The 22,555-nt window shown below is 36.4% G+C and overlaps 1 protein-coding gene across 1 annotated transcript in view; it reads left to right on the forward strand.

Moving 5' to 3' along the window:
- LOC123549776 (beta-hexosaminidase subunit alpha-like) overlaps positions 1-22,555 on the forward strand; it is a 47,355-nt gene that overhangs the window by 22,428 nt on the left and 2,372 nt on the right. Inside the window, exons 2-13 of the mRNA XM_045338156.2 lie at positions 1,918-2,406; positions 2,857-2,972; positions 6,315-6,425; positions 6,924-7,025; positions 7,761-7,866; positions 9,116-9,317; positions 10,158-10,274; positions 10,643-10,733; positions 13,081-13,252; positions 13,704-13,791; positions 18,991-19,095; positions 20,069-20,249. Of these exons, the coding sequence (XP_045194091.2) occupies positions 1,918-2,406; positions 2,857-2,972; positions 6,315-6,425; positions 6,924-7,025; positions 7,761-7,866; positions 9,116-9,317; positions 10,158-10,274; positions 10,643-10,733; positions 13,081-13,252; positions 13,704-13,791; positions 18,991-19,095; positions 20,069-20,249 (1,880 nt within the window). The remainder of the gene's footprint in view (positions 1-1,917; positions 2,407-2,856; positions 2,973-6,314; positions 6,426-6,923; positions 7,026-7,760; positions 7,867-9,115; positions 9,318-10,157; positions 10,275-10,642; positions 10,734-13,080; positions 13,253-13,703; positions 13,792-18,990; positions 19,096-20,068; positions 20,250-22,555) is intronic.

The following is a 22,555-nucleotide window of genomic DNA, read 5'->3' on the forward strand; positions in this document are numbered from 1 at the left end:
TATCATATGCACCATATTTACAGGTAAATTTTAGCCATAATATCCCCTCAATATCCTGATCAAGTACTGAAACATTAAAATAATTTAAAAATTCATATTTAATTAAAAAAGCAACTCCACCTGACCCTTTTTTAGCATTAATATGTAAATCAGTTATGTTATGACCAATAAAAGTGTAACCATCAATACAAATTTCTTCATTTTTCCTTAGATGAGTTTCTGCAATGCCTAAAATATCAACATTACAATTATTTACACATTGTTCTCTAAAATTATGATTCTCTGAAGGATTATCACAGTTCCAGTTCTGAACGTTAGAAAATCCGCATATGGCTTAATTTCGCCGGGTATGATACGAGTTATCTTTTCTCCTATATCTTCGTTGGCTGTCTCTAGCCCGATCTTGATCAGGTCCATAGTCTCTAGCCCGATCATGATTGTGTCTTCTCCTACCTCTAGGTGAAAGCCTAGAGTCATGTCTGTCATTGTGCCGCCTCGAGCCGTCTCTGCGACTCGCTCCATCTCTATCTACTGAATTAATCCTCATTGAATTATCACTTTTTGACACTACATGTGCACCACGCACATATATATGCGCGTTCCGTGGCAAAGCGTAAACGTAATTACGGCCCAAAACGGATGATTCAAATGGAAATGAGGTAAAGGTGAAAAAAAAAAACACTCAGATATTCTCGCGCATTTCATGGAACTTTAATGACGTTGAGGGAGAATGTATTCATTTATTAGTTGGGATTTATTTTCCGCTTTATGCTAGAATAGCGTTAGCGCATGTTCATTTCGTGTTATTCTATCTTCAGAATCCCTCGGGATACGTTGGTACCCTACCTACGGGCTCGGGCACCAACCAATCCCTCGGGATTCTGCTGATAGAATAATACGAAAAAAAAAAAACATGCGTTGTCCCTACAATCAAACTAAAACATATTTTGAAAGGGGACATCATATATCTGATGCTATTTTATATCTAGTTCATGTTTAAGCACACATTTACAAACCGTTTATATAATAATTACTAGTAAATGATCAAATATTCTAATATGCTTGTCTCTGTTAAAACACACTTACGCTAGAATGACGTCACGTTAACGTGCGGTGTCGTCAAAATTTTGTTGCGACCAAGAAAGAGCGCTTCCATATTTTATCTACTGTTTTAGATTAAGAGCATATTAGAATCAAAATAATTTTTGCTCGGGTGGTAATACGTCGTTCAAATAATTTTACTCGGGTGGTAATACGTCGTTCAAATAATTATTACGCCCGACTTATAACCACCCATCGTGCATAAATAGTGTTAAAGCACTCTTTTGCTATAAATTATTTCTTAAATAAAGTATTACGAATAACTAATCTAATTTTGCCATTCGAACAAAACACAACAAAATGCAACAAATATTTCCAGTTTAATATATTTTCGGCAAACATATTGGCGGCAATCTTGAATTTGAGAATTATGCCCCCTGGTTAGCTAATCTGAAAGATAAAGATTCTAAGTTCTGCTTTTTCATAGACTACCTCAGCCCGTCTAAGATTTACAGGTGTGATGACTGCATGGTATATGTAAATGTAAAATAAGCTGATACTAGGCTCTTGTAATTCATCAATTTAATGCAAATGTACTGTATTTAATGCATTTATCCATGTTACATTTTGCATGTTAAAATTTGCTGAACATGTACGTTGACTGACACTATGTATTTCACACACGAACTTGGTAAAAAAAAAATTATGCCCTGTAATTATATTATCAGTTCGCTGGAAGGCGTGATATAACAAAGCAATAATAAAAAATGAGATGTCCATGTTGTTTTGTTTTTGTTTTTTGTTTTTGTTTTTTGTTTTTGTTTTGTTCTTTTTTTTTGTAAAAAAAAGATAAATGTTTTATTTCTGTATATCTAGATTGCATCAGCGTCGAAGATAAAAAGACAAAAGACCCAAAAGAACCCATGCGCAATAACTTTGTGAAACCCAACGTAATCTTGACGTCGCATGATTCCTTTGATCTTAATATTGATAGTCGTTACCTCTTTAGACCAGGATTTGCGGAGGCGCCATTTTCTACAGTCGGAGAACCTTGGCCTTTACCGAAGTACTACAAAACCGAAAAAGAAATACTTCTACAGTTGAAATCGACATTTCACTTCAATATATTGAACAAAAACCAATGTGATATTTTAACAGAAGCTGTCAATCGATATAAAAATATTATAGAAAATCATATCACTGAGGAACATTATAATTTTCCATTCAATTTTAACGAGCAGACGTTTAGAGATAATCAGAAAGAAATGGAAAAGAAATACTCAACCGTCACAACAATGTCTGATCTGGATATATTTGTGACAAATACTCGCTGTGGATATCCGCATTTAAACATGAACGAATCGTGTAAGTATCTATAATTTATATTAATCATGACCTTTATTTAGAAATTTAGACTTTGACATTTTGTTTTTCATTGGTCCAGTATCAAAGATATATCTGAAAATTAGAATTAAAATTGTTCAACCTCAGATTTATGCAAATTTCTTGCCAGTAAGGTACCTCATCTGCGAAACAATTCTGCATTTTAGCTAACGTGGGGATCATTGATGCATGATAGCATAAAACATCATAAAACTCACAGGTAAAGTTGTAGTTTCCATTGTTGTTCTTTCTCATGAAAACGTGGACGTGGAGTACGTTTCTTAGTACGAATATACTGGAAATTTGAAGTTTGACCATTAATGCTGGTATGACTGACAAACGCAAAACAAACAAAACACTAAGATAAAATTGTGTATATATTTTGTAAAAATCTTCCTTATACAAGAACAGGATGGCTTATTCCTTTTTCAGATCAACTCGAACTCCGTCCAAATATTGCCAAGCTTACTGCTGAAGAAGTTTGGGGCGCTCTGCGTGGTCTCGAGACATTCAGTCAGCTGTTGTTTAGGAAACAAGACACCAATGACGTATGACATACAAAAGGGGACGGGGGCAGGGGACGGGGTGGGGGACTTTCATTTACGTTCATGGTGATGTAAGGGTCATGACGTTAATATTACATTTACGTTATGTTTCTCGTTACAAGTTTTCAATGCGTAAGAATTACAAAATACATGTACAAAACAAGTAGAATGTCATCATAAGGTTTAAATTGATTCCTCGTTTCAAAGCTTGCGAAAAAAAAATCGCGCATGGTGTTCATGTTGCCCAGTCTTACAAGCTTGGCGTAAACGAAATAACTCAGATATACTGCCAACGTCACATCCCTTGCAACACCTCGTTACACACGTGTAATGTAAATAGCTATTTTTGTAAAATGGTCGTTTTTTCGTAAGAAAATCTCTTTTCCTATGTAAACTAGAAATACATCAAATAAAATAATACATCACCTGAAATCAATAAATTGTTATCGCCACAATATCTCAACTTTTTGAACCCTAATTTACATAAATGACGTTACTTACGTTACATCGGGTACGTTTTTCAATTTCTGACACCCTCTGTGAGTATTGTTGAAGAAATGATATATCCCAAACAGTGACTTGTTGTTGAATAAAATCATTGTTTGGAGTTCAGATGCGAAGGAATTATTTTAAGAGAGCACAACCGGTCCCGGTCCATATGACACATAAATTAAACTGGACGTGTAGCAATGTTTCTTCAAAATGTATTGAAGTTTTTAGCTCACCTGTCACATAGTGACAAGGTGAGCTTTTGTGATCACGCAGCGTCCGTCCGTCCGTCCGTGCGTCCGTCCGTAAACTTTTGCTTGTGACCACTCTAGAGGTCACATTTTTTGTGGGATCTATATGAAAGTTGGTCAGAATGTTCATCTTGATGCTATCTAGGTCAAGTTCGAAACTGGGTCACGTGCCGTCAAAAACTAGGTCAGTAGGTTTAAAAATAGAAAAACCTTGTGACCTCTCTAGAGGCCATATATTTCACAAGATCTTCATGAAAATTGGTCAGAATGTTTACCTTAATGATATCTAGGTCAGGTTCGAAACTGGGTTACGTGCCTTTAAAAACTAGGTCAGTAGGTCTAAAAATAGAAAAACCTTGTGACCTCTCTAGAGGCCATATATATCATAAGATTTTCATGAAAATTGGTCAGACCATTCATCTTGATGATATCTAGGTCAGATTTGAAACTGGGTCACGTGCCCTCAAAAACTAAGTCAGTAGGTCAAATAATAGAAAAACCCCTCTAAAGGCCATATTTTTTATGGGATCTGTATGAAAGTTGGTCTGAATGTTCATCTTGATGATATCTAGGTCAAGTTCGAAACTGGGTCACGTGCGGTCAAAAACTAGGTCAGTAGGTCTAAAAATAGAAAAACCTTGTGACCTCTCTAGAGGCCATAATATTTCATGAGATCTTCATGAAAATTTGTCAGAATGTTCACCTTGATGATATCTAGGTCAGTTTTGAAAGTGGGTCACGTGCCTCAAAAACTAGGTCAGTAGGTCAAATAATAGAAAAACCTTGTGACCTCTCTAGAGGTCATATTTTTCATGGGATCTGTATGAAAGTTGGTCTGAATGTTCATCTTGATGATATCTAGGTCAAGTTCGAAAGTGGGTCACGTGCCATCAAAAACTAGGTCAGTAGGTCAAATAATAGCAAAACCTTGTGACCTCTCTAGAGGCCATACTTGTGAATGGATCTCCATAAAAATTGGTCAGAATGTTCATCTTGATGATATCTAGGTCAAGTTTGAAAGTGGGTCACGTGCTGTCAAAAAGTAGGTCAGTAGGTCAAATAATGAAAAAGCGTTGTGACCTCTCAAGAGGCCATATTTTTCACAAGATCTTCATGAAAATTGGTCAGAATGTTTACCTTAATGATATCTAGGTCAGGTTCGAAACTGGGTTACGTGCCTTTAAAAACTAGGTCAGTAGGTCTAAAAATAGAAAAACCTTGTGACCTCTCTAGAGGCCATATATATCATAAGATTTTCATGAAAATTGGTCAGACCATTCATCTTGATGATATCTAGGTCAAATTTGAAACTGGGTCACGTGCCCTCAAAAACTAAGTCAGTAGGTCAAATAATAGAAAAACCCCTCTAAAGGCCATATTTTTTATGGGATCTGTATGAAAGTTGGTCTGAATGTTCATCTTGATGGTATCTAGGTCAAGTTCGAAACTGGGTCACGTGCGGTCAAAAACTAGGTCAGTAGGTCTAAAAATAGAAAAACCTTGTGACCTCTCTAGAGGCCATAATATTTCATGAGATCTTCATGAAAATTTGTCAGAATGTTCACCTTGATGATTAATCAATAGGTCAGGTTTTGAAAGTGATCTCGAGGTCAAACAACTAAGGTCGATGTCAATAATAGAAACTTGTGATCTCTAGGTTTTTCATGCTAAAGTTAATTTCGAAACTGTATTGAAGTGGTCACGTGCCATCAAAAACTAGGTCAGTAGGTCAAATAATAGCAAAACCTTGTGACCTCTCTAGAGGCCATACTTGTGAATGGATCTCCATAAAAATTGGTCAGAATGTTCATCTTGATGATATCTAGGTCAAGTTTGAAAGTGGGTCACGTGCTGTCAAAAAGTAGGTCAGTAGGTCAAATAATGAAAAAACGTTGTGACCTCTCAAGAGGCCATATTTTTCAATGGATCTTCATGAAGATTGATCTGAATGTTCACCTTGATGATATCTAGGTCAGTTTCGAAACAGGGTCATGTGCGGTGTCAAAAACTAGGCCAGTAGGTATAAAAATAGAAAAACCTTGTGACCTCTCTAGAGGCCATATTTTTCATGAGATCTTCATGAAAATTAGTGAGAATGTTCACTTTGATGATATCTAGGTAAAGTTCAAAACAGGGTCACGTACCTTCGAAAACTAGGTCAATATGTCAAATAATAGAAAAAACGATGTCATACTCAAAACTGGGTCATGTGGGAAGAGGTGAGTGATTCAGGACCATCATGGTCCTCTTGTTATCTTTTAAGGTCTGGTCGTTGTTGAATCTGTTTGAATGTTGAGGCAAGCTTTTTTGTTGCTGTTTTTAGCAGAATCATATGTAAAAGCCTAATTGGCTGTTAGACTGGCATCAGTTGTTAGAGTCCTTTGAAATAAATATCTCTGCCATACAATCCTCTTAAAAAGTACTTTCTGAAGAAAAAAACAACAAACAATATATCTTATCTCTGACTCTGTTGAGATGGGCCTAGAGAGAAAATGGTTTTCTGAGAAAGTATCAGAAAGAAATAAACTTTATTACAGGTTACTTGATCTTAACAGTCTTTGTAAGTCTAATCGACTGTTTGATATTAGTTTTGCATTACAAACAGGTGTATACTAAAATGACAGAGATCAAAGACGGACCTCGGTTTCCACATAGAGGTATAATGCTCGACACTGCAAGACATTTTATCTACAAAAACACCATCAAAGATGTTTTGGTAATTTGCTTTAACGTACTGATTCATTTTCTTTAACTGCTGTACTGCACCAATAAATTCACTGTATAGGAAATATCGCACGATGTAATGTCATTAAGCTTTGTTCAAGCCTACACCAGGGAGGGAAAGGAATTCATATTCACTTTAATGTGTCTTTCGTTCAGGTCCATATACGAATGTATATATATATATATATTAGTTTTTAAAAGAGAAGGAAACAGCATTATAATGTGATAAAGCGCAGATATTGTGTGAAATAAGATGTATATTTTTTTTTGCCTTCGTTAGGGGCTAATTATGTCTGTTAGACGTCATACCACTTTCCCCTCCAACTGCAGGCTCGGACATTTGTTCATGTAAAGAAAGGACCCAACCGAAAGTCAGTGTTCATACTAGCCCGTTTATGCCGAAATACGTTTCTTATAAAAAGAGATTTGGGTGACAAAGGTGAAGAGAAATGTGTGCAGTATTACAAGTTTAGCTTTCTTTTTTCCCCAGGATGGCATGGCATATAACAAACTTAACGTTCTACACTGGCATATAGTCGACGACAACTCATTTCCTTACCAGAGTGAAGTATTTCCGAAACTCAGTGAAAAGGTTCTCTTATGAATTTCTCTATTTCATTTATTATATGCATACATGTAAAGATACAGCCTTTATTTCTCAATTAAGTACGATACTGACAGAATGCACTTGGCGGAAAGCCGATTAGTCTTAACTTCTTTCATTAAATTCTTAATTATTCATGGACTTTTTTTTTGGTGTGTGTGTGTGGGGGGGGGGGGGGGGGGGGGGGTGCAAAATAAAAACCAAAACAATACAGAGGAATAAAAGGGCTTTTATGATAGTATCTTTATAATAACAGTATTGTAATCGCTGCCTTTACTTCCTTTCCAAAACCTTATATTTCAAATACAAGATGAAAGTTTATCAAATGTCCAGTTATTTTTTAAAATTCGTTTTAATATGTCCTGTTTACAGTATCTTCTAGTTTTACATAAATGTTATATTACTGGATGTTAGCTGGTTACACCCATGTCTGTGCATACTACATGTTCGACGGAAGTACTTTTTAGTTTAATGTAATCGCCAAACACAAAACTTTTTTTTTAATCTGCATTGCATAAAAAGGTAGGAAGCTAAGAGTTTTTTTTTTTTTGGTCACTTTTCTAAATGACTTGCATCGAATTATATATACAGGTTGCCATAATCAAGATTACATTGTATCTTTTTTTTTTTTTTTTTTTTTTTTTTTTTGTTATCGAAGATTTATAAATCAGTGTTTTTATGTGATTAACGACCTTTATATATTGCACTAGTGTCAAATTTTAGGCTGCCTTTCATCCAAGCCTTGTCTATTCACTGAAAGATATCAAAGAAATCGTGGAATACGCAAGATACAGGGGTATCAGAGTTATACCTGAATTTGATACACCAGGTAGGTGACTGGACAATTTGGTCCAGATCTGTCTTGTTTACACGGATCTAAGATAAACTGAATCATATATGACAATCATGGTTAAATTATGTCCTAGGATTTAAACATGTGATATATAGACTGTGTCCATTTTTTAACAGAGTGAATGAGATAAATTTAACCACTTAGATTCTTTAATTTATATGATTACATTTAACTGTGCTACCAGGTAATAAAAATCAAAACTATTGGACACATTTTCGTTCTTGCTAAATGCCAGTATAAGCTATAGAGCATTAGTATTTTCCTGAAGTATTCTGTTAAAATAATAATTATATATGTAGATATACGTCCCATTTAAAGCGTATACCCTATAAATTGAATATGTATGTTGGTGTCACAATCTGATATTATTTCGTGTACCCCACGCACATACACACTCAGGGAGTAATTCTAAAACAGCGGTCGTCCTGTTTATTTTGATCTTCACTACCAAATAGATTTCATTTCGCTGACAGTGTAACATATTTGAGCCATGCCATGGAAAAACCAACATAGAGGGTATGCGACCAGCATGGATCCAGACCAGCCTGCGCATCCGCGCAGTCTGGTCAGGATCCATGCTGTTCGCTAACAGTTTCTCCAATTCCAGTAGACTTTAAAATCGAACAGCATGGATCCTGACCAGACTGCGCGGATGCGCAGGCTGGTCTGGATCCATGCTGGTCGCATACCCACTATGTTGGTTTTCCCATGGCACGGCTCATTTAGTCTTAACAGGTGATTTCAAAGACTCGTAAGCTTGATGTCGTCTATATGTATAGTTTTTGAGATACTTTTGCGCCCATTTCAAAAGTGAAACTCTCACAGTCGAATGAAGATTTCTTGAAAGCTTCAAGCTTGTATCATTGTTTCAAAAGAAACCTTATTTTGCGCCTCAGCTAAATCTTTAGATATTTCAATACACTTATTAGCATAAAGTAACTAAATTTTTCGTTTTATATTTAGAAATGTGTTTCTAAGAACTATTATTGTCTGACTCCTTACATATAGCTGCGGTCCACAGTTTATGCTAATGACCTGTTTATAGGATAACAAAAGTTAAAACCTGAGGAAAAAAATCCGATGACATGTAATAAAACTCTTATTGAATGGCTTACTGGTCCGGCAACCAATTCAATAAGTGTATAATATGGTAACTGGGTTATACAGTTACGTATAACTGTACTATTACAATGAGTTTTAAACATATGAGTTTTGACATATTCAGGACATTCGTTTTCATGGTTTGGGTACCCAGATATAGTAAGCACGTGCTATCAAGGGATGGACTTTGTCGGACCGCTAGGACCAATAAACCCAGCGCAGAATGAAACTTACACATTCATGGCGAAATTATTCAGTGAGATATACAGTGTTTTCCCTGATACATTTGTGCATCTTGGCGGAGACGAGCTCGTAAGCACGTGCTGGTATGATATTGTTATCTAGATACATGTATCTTTCTCTATATCTGTAGACTTCATTCTCTATATCATATCATTCTGTATATTCCACCATCTAAATACATGCAGATATCAGATTCCTTGTGGAAGCATTCTTTATATTATATCAATCTCATGATAGACAGCTCTAGATACGTTTCTGCATATATCAATCTCCAGGTGGTATCATTGTTTAGGTACCATTCTCTAGATATCATCGATCACTATGTATCTTTTACTATGTGGTTTATACTGTGTATCCCCTATATGTAATTCTCCATGTATCATTTGTTTGGTGGTATCATTCTGTATGTATTACATTTATCGTTCTATGGATGAATTTATTCTCAAGTTATCATTGTCAACAAGATGTCATTTCCACATATCATTCTCTGTTTGGTAACATTTTCTATACATCACTTAGTTTAGAGATGTCATTATCTAGGTGTTGTCATTCTCTAGGCATAATTTTGTATATGTCATTCTGTTGGTACTGTTCAAATATCATTCTGTTGGTACTGTTCTCTAGGTGTCGTTTTCTGGACATTATTTTGTAAATAAGTTTCTTCATGTTTCATTTCCTAGGTATAATTAGCACAAAAAAGCATTTTCAAAGTAGCATCACTCTAGGTGACTGTCTTTCTGTAGATACCATTGGCTTTTAAAACTAGCATCATTATGGAGCAAACAATTACGGCTGAGGGGTTATATATTTATCACCATGACATTACTGATGTAGTCGTCTATGGTACACACATAAACGAATAACCATTTTCTGTCTATTGTATAAAATATTTAAAAAACTAATTAAGTAAATATCATTTTCAGGGCGACAAATCCTCAAATTACATCATATTTACAGACGAACGGTGGGATCCCTGCCGCTGAGGCCAGGTCTAATCCTTCCAGATACATCAGTAAAGTCGTAGGGTACTATTTCAATAGGTATTCTAATATGTTTTTCTCCGTTAAAACACGCTTACGCTAGAATGATGTCACGTTAACGTGCGGTGACGTAAAAGTTTTTGTTGCGACCAAGAAAGAGCACTACTATATTTCATCTACTGTTTTAGATTAAAGGCATATTAGAATTGAAATAATTTATGGCATTGTTAATTGTTTTGCTGCAGGGCTAAAGAAATTGATCATTAAATTTTTTATTTAGTGTATAACAATTTTTAACAGATATATATTTTCCGCTGTGATGCCATTAAGCCTATGTTGTTACATATTGACACCTAATTGCGAAAATACCTTAAAGCAGAAATGCTTCTTTTGAGTAAACAATTATTTTTCTAAATTTATTTTCTAAGATTAATTCAAAGTCTTCAAGCAACAGCAAGGGAAAAGAAGGAAAATAAAGCATTCATTATGTGGAACGATGTTCTCAAAAACACCGACGACGTAATATATTTTTCTTTAATAAAACACTTCATTATTTTCAACAACTCCAAAAGTTAAAGAATCACATAATAGATCATTTGCCTTGGTCATCTTCCATTTCACGATCGACATATCTTTTAAGTGAAGCAAACTTGTTTTTAATTTCATTAATAATTAAACTAGTGGCGATTGGATATCTAGCTGTTACAAAAAAATCTGATACAATAGTTCTTATATATCATGACTTGAGTAAATTTATTTAAACAGAAATATACTTATGCTTAATACCCCTCGCTTTGTTGGGCATCCAGGATAGTGAAAATCTTACATGAATGAAGCCATCGGCGAACATAAGTCAGATGATAACGTTTCAAACGAATGTATTACTTTACCAAAACTTTGGTAAACATCTTTAACACATATAATTTACCGTTGATGCCAAGTCTGGAATACGTCGAACGTGTAGTAACTGATTCACATCCAAATTAACGGCGATTAAATTTAATAAAAAAAAAGGCACGTTTCGATTTGAACTGGTAATTATGGTGGCTGATTTCTGGAATGTCGTGTAGGCATGGCGAAAACACAACAGCACGAAAACTCGACAAACAACTTATACCGGTATGTCGAGTTTTCATGACTTTGTGTTTTCGTGTTTACGGGGCGGTAAAACGAAAACACTAAACATTCAACGAGAAAACCGAATGTTTAGAGTGCGTGACACAAGTTTTTTTTGTTGTGTTGAACGGCCTGTGGAGTTTCCACTTTTTCTATTTTATTATCACAGCAGCGTTGTTTGTGCCGTGTGGCGGCCGTAAAAAGTCTCCCGTACATTCAATCAGGGCTGTTATATTTCGATCTTCTCAGATCGTTCAGCACGACCTTTATGTCGTGTTATTGGTACTGTTTAGTTTCTCAGCATGACCATTTCGGCCTGGGTGGTTCCAATACTCCCGCTTTCATAGCCTTGGGTATTGTATAATCCATACAACCAGGCTCCATAACCTCAGATCCTCTTTCTAAATTCCAGTTTGTTTAGTTCTGCCCATTGTTTTCTCGTTTGGAGCAAACCTATTATTTTATCTGGGGACCATACGCCGCTTTTCATGGATTACACGCCACAACACGTGTATCATTGAAGGTTCTATGTGCACCGCCATATGAATACAACTGCGGATGTCTCTAAATTGCTTTTTGTACTTCTAGCATGTGTAAATGTTGAGTTATGCCCAACCCGGGGCTAGAGGGCGTGGACGGTAGCATGTATTTCCACTACCATCCATGAACGGGCACAATCAAACCGAGCCTGCAACATTTTTGTTCTTGTTGTGTTGAACGACCTGTGGAGTTTCCACTTTTTCTATTTTATTATCACAGCAGCGTTGTTTGTGCCGTGTGGCGGCCGTAAAAAGTCTCCCGTACATTCAATCAGGGCTGTTATATTTCGATCTTCTCAGATCGTTCAGCACGACCTTTATGTCGTGTTATTGGTACTGTTTAGTTTCTCAGCATGACCATTTCGGCCTGGGTGGTTCCAATACTCCCGCTTTCATAGCCTTGGGTATTGTATAATCCATACAACCAGGCTCCATAACCTCAGATCCTCTTTCTAAATTCCAGTTTGTTTAGTTCTGCCCATTGTTTTCTCGTTTGGAGCAAACCTATTATTTTATCTGGGGACCATACGCCGCTTTTCATGGAATTACACGCCACAACACGTGTATCATTGAAGGTTCTATGTGCACCGCCATATGAATACAACTGCGGATGTCTCTAAATTGCTTTTTGTACTTCTAGCATGTGTAAATGTTGAGTTATGCCCAACCCGGGGCTAGAGGGCGTGGACGGTAGCATGTATTTCCACTACCATCCATGAACGGGCACAATCAAACCGAGCCTGCAACATTTTCGTTCTTGTTGTGTTGAACGACCTGTGGAGTTTCCACTTTTTCTATTTTATATACTTCATAAGATATTTGTCTTATTTTCGTGTCAGGAGGGCGGAGTCAAGAAACATGACAGCACGACAAATAAAGGACGCCAACACGACATATTCAAACTCGCATACACGAAAACTCGACAAATAAATGTGTTGTTTTCGGCGCCCTCTAAACGTCGTGTTTCCGTGTAAAATGTGACAAGTTTTCGTGTTGTCGTTTTTTATTTTGCTTCGCAAACACGCCAACACGACATGGCTGAAATCAGCCACCATAGATAACAGTACTGAATATGATGTACTTTCTCCAAGTATTCAACAAACCAAATAACAGAGCGAGGTCAGTATATCATTTACAGTGTGATTACCATACTAGTATGCAGTATTATGACGAGTTGCGTAATTGTGTTAAAACATCTATATCTCATCCAGATACCTCCTAACTCGATAATACAAATATGGATAGGAAAAAGAGAGACAGTCAAGTTAGTGAATGAACGTGGTTATCGTGCAATATATTCCTCGTGTTGGTATCTAGACAAGTACAAGGCAAAATCTAGTTGGTTTGACTTCTACACTTGTGAACCCTCCCCTTACGAATCAGGTACTTTTTTTTGCCTGGTTTCACTACAAAAAAATGAGCCTAGGTGATTTAAATATTTCAGGTTTTCACTATAAATAAATTTGAACAAAATACAAAAATGGTTACTTTTCTAGTTTCGACACTTTTTCATTCACTTAACTTAAGTTCTAGGGAGCTTGAGAAGTGTTGCACATTTCATTACCTCGCATGAACAGACTCAATCAAACCGAGTCTGTTATTGTTATTCTTAGTTGCAATCTTTGCTTCCAAAGGATCTTTTTACAGATTTTATTATTTGTACTTATTTCAACAGTTTCACGACTTTTCGTCCTTTTTGTCTCGGCTGTGTACAATCTAATTAATCATGAGCAGAATATAATTAGCTGAATGAAAGAACAAAGTAGATTTAAACAAAGAAAAATCTGTTAACGCATTGTTATTTTTGTTTTTATGTTCTCTCCTTTTTCGCTAGAAGATGAAGAGAATGGCAAATTACTTGGAGGGGAGGCTTGTATGTGGACAGAATATGTCACGACCGACTCATTGATGACTTTTATGTGGTTAGTGTTTTCATATTTGTTTTTTTTTATTTTAGGGTTTTATTTTAGGTGTGTTACTTCTACGACAGTTTGCTACCATCACAAGCCAGTCATGACATATTCGAAACAATTAACTATGTCAATAATTTGTAGAACATAGGAATCAAAGTCCCTGTAAATCAATAACAACCTATCATATCCATCCCTAAACATGAAAATAAACAAACAAGAGGGCCATGAAGGCCCTGTATCGCTCACCTGACCTATTGACCTAAAGATCATCAAGATTAACATTCTGACCAAGTTTCATTAAGATATGGTCATAAATGTGGCCTCTTAAGTGTTAAATAGCTTTTCCTTTGATTTGACTCGGAGCCCTAGTTTTTGACCCTACATGACCCAGATTCTAACTTGACCTAAAGATCATCAAGATTAACATTCTGACTAAGTTTCATGAAGATACAGTCATAAATGTGGCATCTAGAGTGTTAACAAGCTTTTCCTTTGATTTGACCTAGTGACCTAGTTTTTGACCCCACGTGACACAGATTTGAACTTGACCTATAGATAATCAAGATTAACATACAGACCAAGCTTCATTAAAATATGGTCATAAATGTGCCCTCTACAGTGTAAACTAGCTTTTCCTTTGATTTGACCTGGTGACCTAGTTTCTAATTCTACATGACCCAGATTCAAACTGGACCTTGAGATCATTAAGATTAACTTTCTAAGTTCCATGAAGATACAGTCATAAATGTGGCCTCTAGAGTGTTAACAAGTTTTTCCTTTGATTTGACGAAGTGACCTATTTTTTGATTCCACCTGACCCAGATTTAAACTTGACCTATAGATCATCAAGATTAACATTCTGACCAAGTTTCATGAAGATACAGTCATAAATCTGGCCTCTACAATGTTAACAAGCTTTTCCTTTGATTTGACCTGGTGACCTAGTTTTTAACTCCAGTTGACCCAATATCAAACTCGTCCAAGACTTTATTGAGGGTAACATTCTGACCAAGTTTCATTAAGACTGGGCTCAAATTGTGATCTCTAGAGTGTTATCAAGCTTTTCCTTTGATTTAACCTAGTGACCTAGTTTTTGACCCCACCTAATACAGATTTAAACTTGACCTATAGATAATCAAGATTAACATACAGACCAAGTTTCATTAAGATATGGTCATAAATGTGGCCTTTACATTGTAAACTATCTTTTCCTTTGATTTAACCTGGTGACCTAGTTTTTAATTCTACATGACTCAGATTCAAACTGAATATTGTATATATTAAGATAACATTCTGACCAAGTTTCATGAAGATACAGTCATAAATGTGGCCTCTAGAGTGTTAACTAGCTTTTCCTTTGATTTGACCTAGTGACCTAGTTTTTGACCCCAACTAACTCAGATTTAAACTTAACCTATAGATTATCAAGATTAACATTCTGCCCAAGTTTCATGAAGTTACAGTCATAAATCTGGCCTCTACAGTGTTAATAAGCTTTTCCTTTGATTTGATCTGGTGACCTAGCTTTTGACCCCAGATAATCCAATATCAAACTCGTCCAAGATTTTATTGAGGGTAACATTCTGACCAAGTTTTATTAAGATTGGGCCAAAATTGTGACCTCAAGAGTGTTAACAAGCTTTTCCTTTGATTTGACCTGGTGACCTAGTTTTTAATCCCAGATGACCCAATACCAAATACCTCTAGGATTTTATTGAGGGTAACACTCTGACCAAGTTTCATTAAGATTGGGCCAAAACTGTGACCTCTAGGGTGTTAAAAAGCTTTTCCTTTGATTTGACCTGCTGACCTAGTTTTTGACCCCAGATAACCCAGTATCAATCTCGTCCAAGATTTTATTGAGGGTAATATTCTGACCAAGTTTCAATTAGTTTGGGCCAAAATTGTGACCTCTAGAGTGTTAACAGTCAAACTGTTGACGACGGACGACTGATGACGGACGACGGACACAGGGCGATCACAAAAACTCACCTTCACTTTGTGCTCAGGTGAGCTAAAAACTAACAAAACGTCCTACAAAACAGACACAGAAGATTGCTAAACCGCCTTCTCATAAATTGCATTGCAGGTTCATTGCAAGTTAAACGTTTGAATAAAGAAACATTATTTTGTCATAAAAGCATACATTGTTATTGGCACAGTCCTGGTACAAGTCAAAACATTCTGACAGGGGAATTTTCGACCCAGATTTAGGCTATGTACAATTTTGACGTGATAAGCAGAAGCAAACAGGAAGAGGTGCAGTCATTGCTATTAAAAACTATTATAACGCAAGAAGCTAATAACTCTGACATCTGGGTAAAACTGTCAGTGGCAATATGTAGTTATTTCAAGCTAAGGAAGATTGACCAAGACAGTTTTGTAGAATTTAAACGAATTTGTGAGCTAGCTAACGCAGTTCTGTGGAATGGCAGAGATCAATATGATAAAATGGAACAGCCGCAGACTGCAAATCATCCTCGTTTTACAAGGATTTCCTAGATAAATTGAATGACAATATTATCCAAGTTGTCCAGGAAGAAACTCGCGACCAAAAGTTAACAGTTCGTAATCATCAGTATAGAATCAGATACTATCCCCGTCACCTTCGGTGTAGTCCAGGGTTCTCTACTCGGACCATAACCACCTTTTCTTTTACATATAAATGACCTTCCTGAGTATGCTACTACCGCAAAATCCGTCTCTTTGGAGATGATGCTGTAGTTTGGTTTTTACAGTAGGCATACATTCCGAATACTTTCAGACGACCTAAACCAGCTAAAAATGTGGTGTCATGGGACACGAATTTCAACAACCAAATTTCAAGTCATCAATATCACAAAAAGAAAAACAACTGAAGTAGACAGTGGATATACACTTCACAACACAACATTACAATAGTTTCATCAAATATCATGGTGTTACAGCCTCATATGACTTAACCACTGGATAATATCAGTACAAAGTAAGTGAAACAGTAGGTATTTTTCAGACATTATATTAAAATTACACTCAGCCAAACTACAATCTACAGCATACACAACACTTGTGAGACCCCAGCTAGAGTACTGCTCCTGTGTTTGATCACCACACAGCAGTGTTTGCATCGGACAAATTGAGTGTGTGCAGAGACAAGTCACCCGATGAGTAATGCGCTATGGGAGTAGTCCAGTGATACCGACATGTAGACCACCTTTAACTGTAAACGACTTTTGGGGTTTGACTTATTGGAAGGTAGACAGATATATTACAAGAACAGCAACGCTCCGGAGCAATGTGCCTATCAAGTTTGGGACTCATAGGTCAAAACAAGCTGAATGAAATTATTGAGAGAAAACTAAATTGAAAACATAGGGATGACCAGCACCTTCACATAATACCACCATCTGATCAGTCCGCATGGTAGTGACTATGACTGTGATCACTGTGATCGTAACCTTTGACCCACTGACCTCAAAATTATTAGGGGTCACTCACTGTCAATGAACAATATATTTGGAAAGTTTGGGGGTCGGGGATCACATCGTTCTCAAAATAATGAGCGGAAATGATATTTTTACTTATTGTCGATGTCACGACCTTCGACCAGTTGACATTACCCACGAGCAATGTGCGTATCAAAATTGAGGATCAAAGAACAAAGTATTCTTAAGTTATTGACTGGAAACTAAATCGCTAAGAGACAGTCTGGCAGACGGACAGATGGAAAGAGAGACGACTCGCACCCTATTGTCCTACATCCCTTTGGACGTATAGAAAAGAAATCGGGAAAATGCATTAGATACACTTTACCGACTGTAAATACATTTTATATAGCTATAGATGATTGATTTTATTGACCCGAAATAAAGTACCATTGAAAATAACATACGGATACTGACAACATAAATACTTTCAGTCTACATTATACATAGTGAGAGAGTATGACATGCTCATTGTCTAATTTATACGTAAGAGTAGGGTATGTTCATGCTCATGATCTACATTATACATAGGAGTAGGCTATAACATGCTGATTGTCTAATTTATACGTAAGAGTAGGGTATGTCATGCTCATGATTTACATTATACATAGGAGTAGGCTATGACATACTCATGGTCCACTTAATTCATAGGAGTGGAATATGACATGCTCATTGTGTACTTTTGGCATAGTAGTAGGCTATTACATGTTCATGGTCTACTATATAAATAGTGGTAGGGTATGACATGCTCATTGTCTACTTTGTACATATGAGTAGGCTATGACATGGTCGTTGTCTACCTTATACATAAGATTAGGGTATGACATGCTTATGGTCTACATTATCAAAGGGGTAGGGTATGGTATGATATGGAGCGGACGGATAGCTCAGTGGTTTGCACACTGGCCTTCCAATCCTGAGGTTGGGGGTTCGATCCCCGGCAGCTACTCGGGAATTTTCAGAAACGCTTTTCAGTGTTTCCCACCCAACTAGAGGTGTACTGGTCAGGAACCCAGGCAATCCTCGCGTGTATCAGTGCTATACACTGGTCACGTTAAAGAACCAGGCTGTCTATTCGCAACGAGCTAGGCTAAGTTAGCCGGACAAGCCTGTATCTGATTTCTGATCTCTCTGTCGTGGGGGCTTTGTCTTGCTCTGTCCCTCTGGTCAGATTGCTCTGTGTCTGTACTAGTAGAGGATGAATTATGCGCCCTGTGTGGTCGCATTTGAACTATGTAAAGCGCCTTTGAACGTGAAATTGATCATGGAAAGGGCGCTATATAAATCTGGTATAATAATAATAATAATGATATGCTCGTGGTCTACGTCATAACTAAGGGAATGCTATGGCATGCTCGTTGTCTTGTCAACATTATATTTGTTGTTTATGCCAGACTGCCAGAGGGAAGTGATCATCCGATATGAGTTTTGTTGTTTCGTCAAAAACAGCGAAAAAAGCAAATTAGAAACTGAAAGTGCAAAGTAAGATCGGTAAGATACAATCGTTACACGGGTTGCTTGTAACTTGGTATCGAGACAAATCCACTTCCTGGACAGTGTATACTCCTGTATCCGGTTGATTACAAACCATGATGTAACTAGTAGTAATTATTACTCAGGTTTGAGTTTCCTGTTGCCTTTCTTAAACTTTACTCATATAGACCTACTGAAGTAATATGGTTTCAGAGTTTTACAACATTTGATTGACTCGATAACATTACCAAACGGTTGTGTATAATTCCAGGCCACGTGCATCTTTGCCCGCTGAGCGTTTATGGAGTCCCAAAAAGACCACTGACATTACCAGTGCTCAGAGACGCCTACAAGAACAAAGATGCCGCATGGTTTAGTAAGTAAATTAAAGAATGATAAATTCAGTTAAGTTAAAGGTACCTCTTCAACAGCATGCGTAAGGAAGATTATGTGCTTTTGTCCTTTTTGAATTAATTTAATATAAATAAATTTATAGATCTTTGGAAAAAGTTGGAATCGTTATCTCCAAGTCATATGATAAATCTTGTTGATATTTCAATAATCACCTACAGAAGGTATTGAGACATACGTAATATTATATGCAATAGAACCCCGCTTTAAGACAGCCCCTGAATTAAATCCAACACTCTAAAAGGACAGCTAAAAGAATTTCTTTCTCTATATTTCAATTGTCACCAAATAATTTAGAAAGACAACCCTGAAACTCGCTTACTTAGACCTTTTTCAGTCCCATGTTTATGATACCAAAATTCGCTAAATACTTTTCGACGTTCATAATTTACGAAAAAATTTTCTGTCAAATGTTTGGGCGAAGAGAGGGATTAGATCCTGTGTTTTGATTAATGGTGTCATAATTGTGATAGAACAGAACAGAACATACACTTTATCCGACTTATAGAGAGTACATCATCAGTATATTAACAAAAAATGTTTCACATGGCTAATATAGTAATCACGTGATACATTACATCTGACATGTGATTTAGTTATTTTTATCATGTACAGCATAATTAAGAAAATTACCAATAGAGGATACACAAGATCTATGTAAACAAATATATAATCCGCGCAGTCTGGTCAGGATCCATGCTGTAAGTCTGGTCAGGATCCATGCTGTAAGTCTGGTCAGGATCCATGCTGTTCGCTTTCAAAGCCTATTGCAATTAGAGAAACCGTTAGCGAACAGCATTGATCTTGATCAGATGATCAGACTGTGCGGATGCGCAGGCTGGTCTGGGTCAATGCTGGTCGCAAATGCACTGTATTGGTTTTCTCATGGTGCGTCTCATATTTAGGTACTTACATACTTACATACTGTCTATTTTCAGTCGCGGACTCGCCACTGGGCATATATCTGGTCCCGACTATTGTCTGCGGCCTAAAAACAGTCTTCTGGGCAGAAGTAGTGACTCATCACACGAAGAGGAAGTCTACTTTGTTAGGTCAAAGAGAATGGACGAACCTGTTGGAAGAAAAAATACATTATTTATACATTTATCTAATTATAGTGTAAGTTTCCAGTATATCTCAGTGTGTTTTGTGTCTATGTAAAATACGCAAACGTACTATGATATGGACTCTGAATCTGTTAGGATGGAAATTTTAATGCAGTCGCCACAAACTAGAACTTGAAAAAATTGATCAGGAAAACACTAAATGTTCTTATTATTTTAATTGTTTAAAACGGATACCAGCTTATACATAATATTTTATGAATCTCTTTAATCACCCCTCCACCTTCACAACTGGGCCCTGTTGCGAAAAAAACCATCAGTCATACATTTCAGCTGGGATATCAATTTCTATTACATACTCATTTCTTTTTCCCGTTAAGTTACACAGGTACCGGGCACGTCAATATTTTTCCATATACTGACGCCTGAATTTCATATCGGGTGCATGACGTAATTCAGTGTGTGTTGTTGCACTATTTTTTTCGATTTGTCAATCCTATTCAGGCTATTCGACAAATTTATGATATCTACATAATATTTATACGTGCAGATGCGTATGTAATAAAAAGGTTATTATCTTTGCATCGGGAAATATGCACTCGTTCTTCAGCGGAAGAATATTGCGCTCCTAAAGTCGCGCAATATTTCCGCTGAAGAACTCGTGCATATTTCCCGATACAAAGCTAATAACCTATAAATATGAATACTTTCTTCTTTTGAATATTTCAAATTACATAAATTTGATTTTATAATCAATTATTATATATAATAATAGGCTAACAAAAATACATTGTAGACCTATATACAAATTGAATAAGGGAATACATGTACTTACCGTCTGAGGTAAACAGTGTCACCAAAGTCCAGTCCATATTTTTTTATCTTGATGACGTCAATGTTTTTGTTGCAACCAAGAAAGAGCGCTACTATATTTTATCTACTGTTTTGGATTAAGGGCATATTAGAATCGAAATAATTTATACCAAAACTGTATTTTAACAGTATTTATACACTCGGGCGGTAAAACGTCGTACAAATAATTTCAAATTCAATTATTACGCCCGACGTATAACCGCCCACCGTGCATAAATGAGTGTAAAATATACTCTTTTGCAATAAATTGCAATAAACTATTTCTTAATCAATTTAGTGAAGGCCTGAATTGTCCACCTGTTTTCTGGTAGTTATCTCAGTGTTCTTATATTTTCTGGTCCTTCGGGATTATTGATTTCAACTCATTTAGATTTGAAGATTGAATACTGCTTAAGCCGGTGCTAAGGGGCGTGGCCAGTGTTGCATTTTCCATTACTGCTCATGAACAGACTCAATCAAACCGAGTCTGCAATTTTCAAAGTTTGCCTTGTTCTCGGTGCTTCCGAGGGACCTACTTTCCAGATTTTATTAAAAACCCACCACAACCTAGTGACCACTTTTTTTCCGCCCACATAAACTTCATGCAAATCATTCTGATAGTGTTGGTATAATGCAGCTATTCTACAAGATGACAGGCGGACAATTTAGGCCCTTCCTGGGGTAATATGTTTTCATAACGTCAACTGCAAACTTATTAAGGACGTATGCTAGAATTTGGTGCGAAAATTTTCCCAATAACAGAATTTTTTCAAACTTTGGATATTGAAGTACAATCATCTAAGAAACAAAAAAATGTAATAAAAATCATAGGTCACCGGTATCGAAAAAGAGTTATCTGCCCTTGAAAACGTCATTTCCCCCAAAAATGACGTTTTCAAGGGCAGATAACTCTTTTTCGAATCCGGTGACCTATGATTTTTATTGCATTTTTTTGTTTCTTAGATGATTGTCCTTCAATATCCAAAGTTTAAAGAAATTCTGTTATTGGGAAAATTTTCGCCCATCTCATATACAGGGAATTCTAGCGTACGCCTTTAAGTCAATCTCTTTGCAGCATAGTTTTAAAAACATAGAAAAATCTTACACTGTAGAAACAAGGAAAGTGTGGTCTAAACTCACCTTAACATACCAAGTACATTACATACTGCCACATTTATTTAAGAAATAATATATCTCATTTAGTGATTTGTCGCTGAATAAATCATTGTTTGGAGTTCAGGTGCGAAGGAATAATATAACGAGGGCGCAGCCCGAGTGATATAATAATACGCGTCTGAACGATAAACAATGATTTTATTCAAGAGCAAATCACTACATATGATACATTATTTCGATTCTAATCCGATACCAAGGATTTTAAAGTCCTTGACGGCATTCTTTAAATTGGTTTAGTTTCCAGCGCGCCACTATGCCGTTTGACGCTAATATTAACATGACATATTAATTGTGACATCAGAAAAATGAATCGTATAATAATTCACTGTTTTC

This window comes from Mercenaria mercenaria, chromosome 6 (genome assembly GCF_021730395.1).
Source record: "Mercenaria mercenaria strain notata chromosome 6, MADL_Memer_1, whole genome shotgun sequence".
In the NCBI taxonomy this organism is placed as follows: Eukaryota; Metazoa; Mollusca; class Bivalvia; order Venerida; family Veneridae; genus Mercenaria; species Mercenaria mercenaria.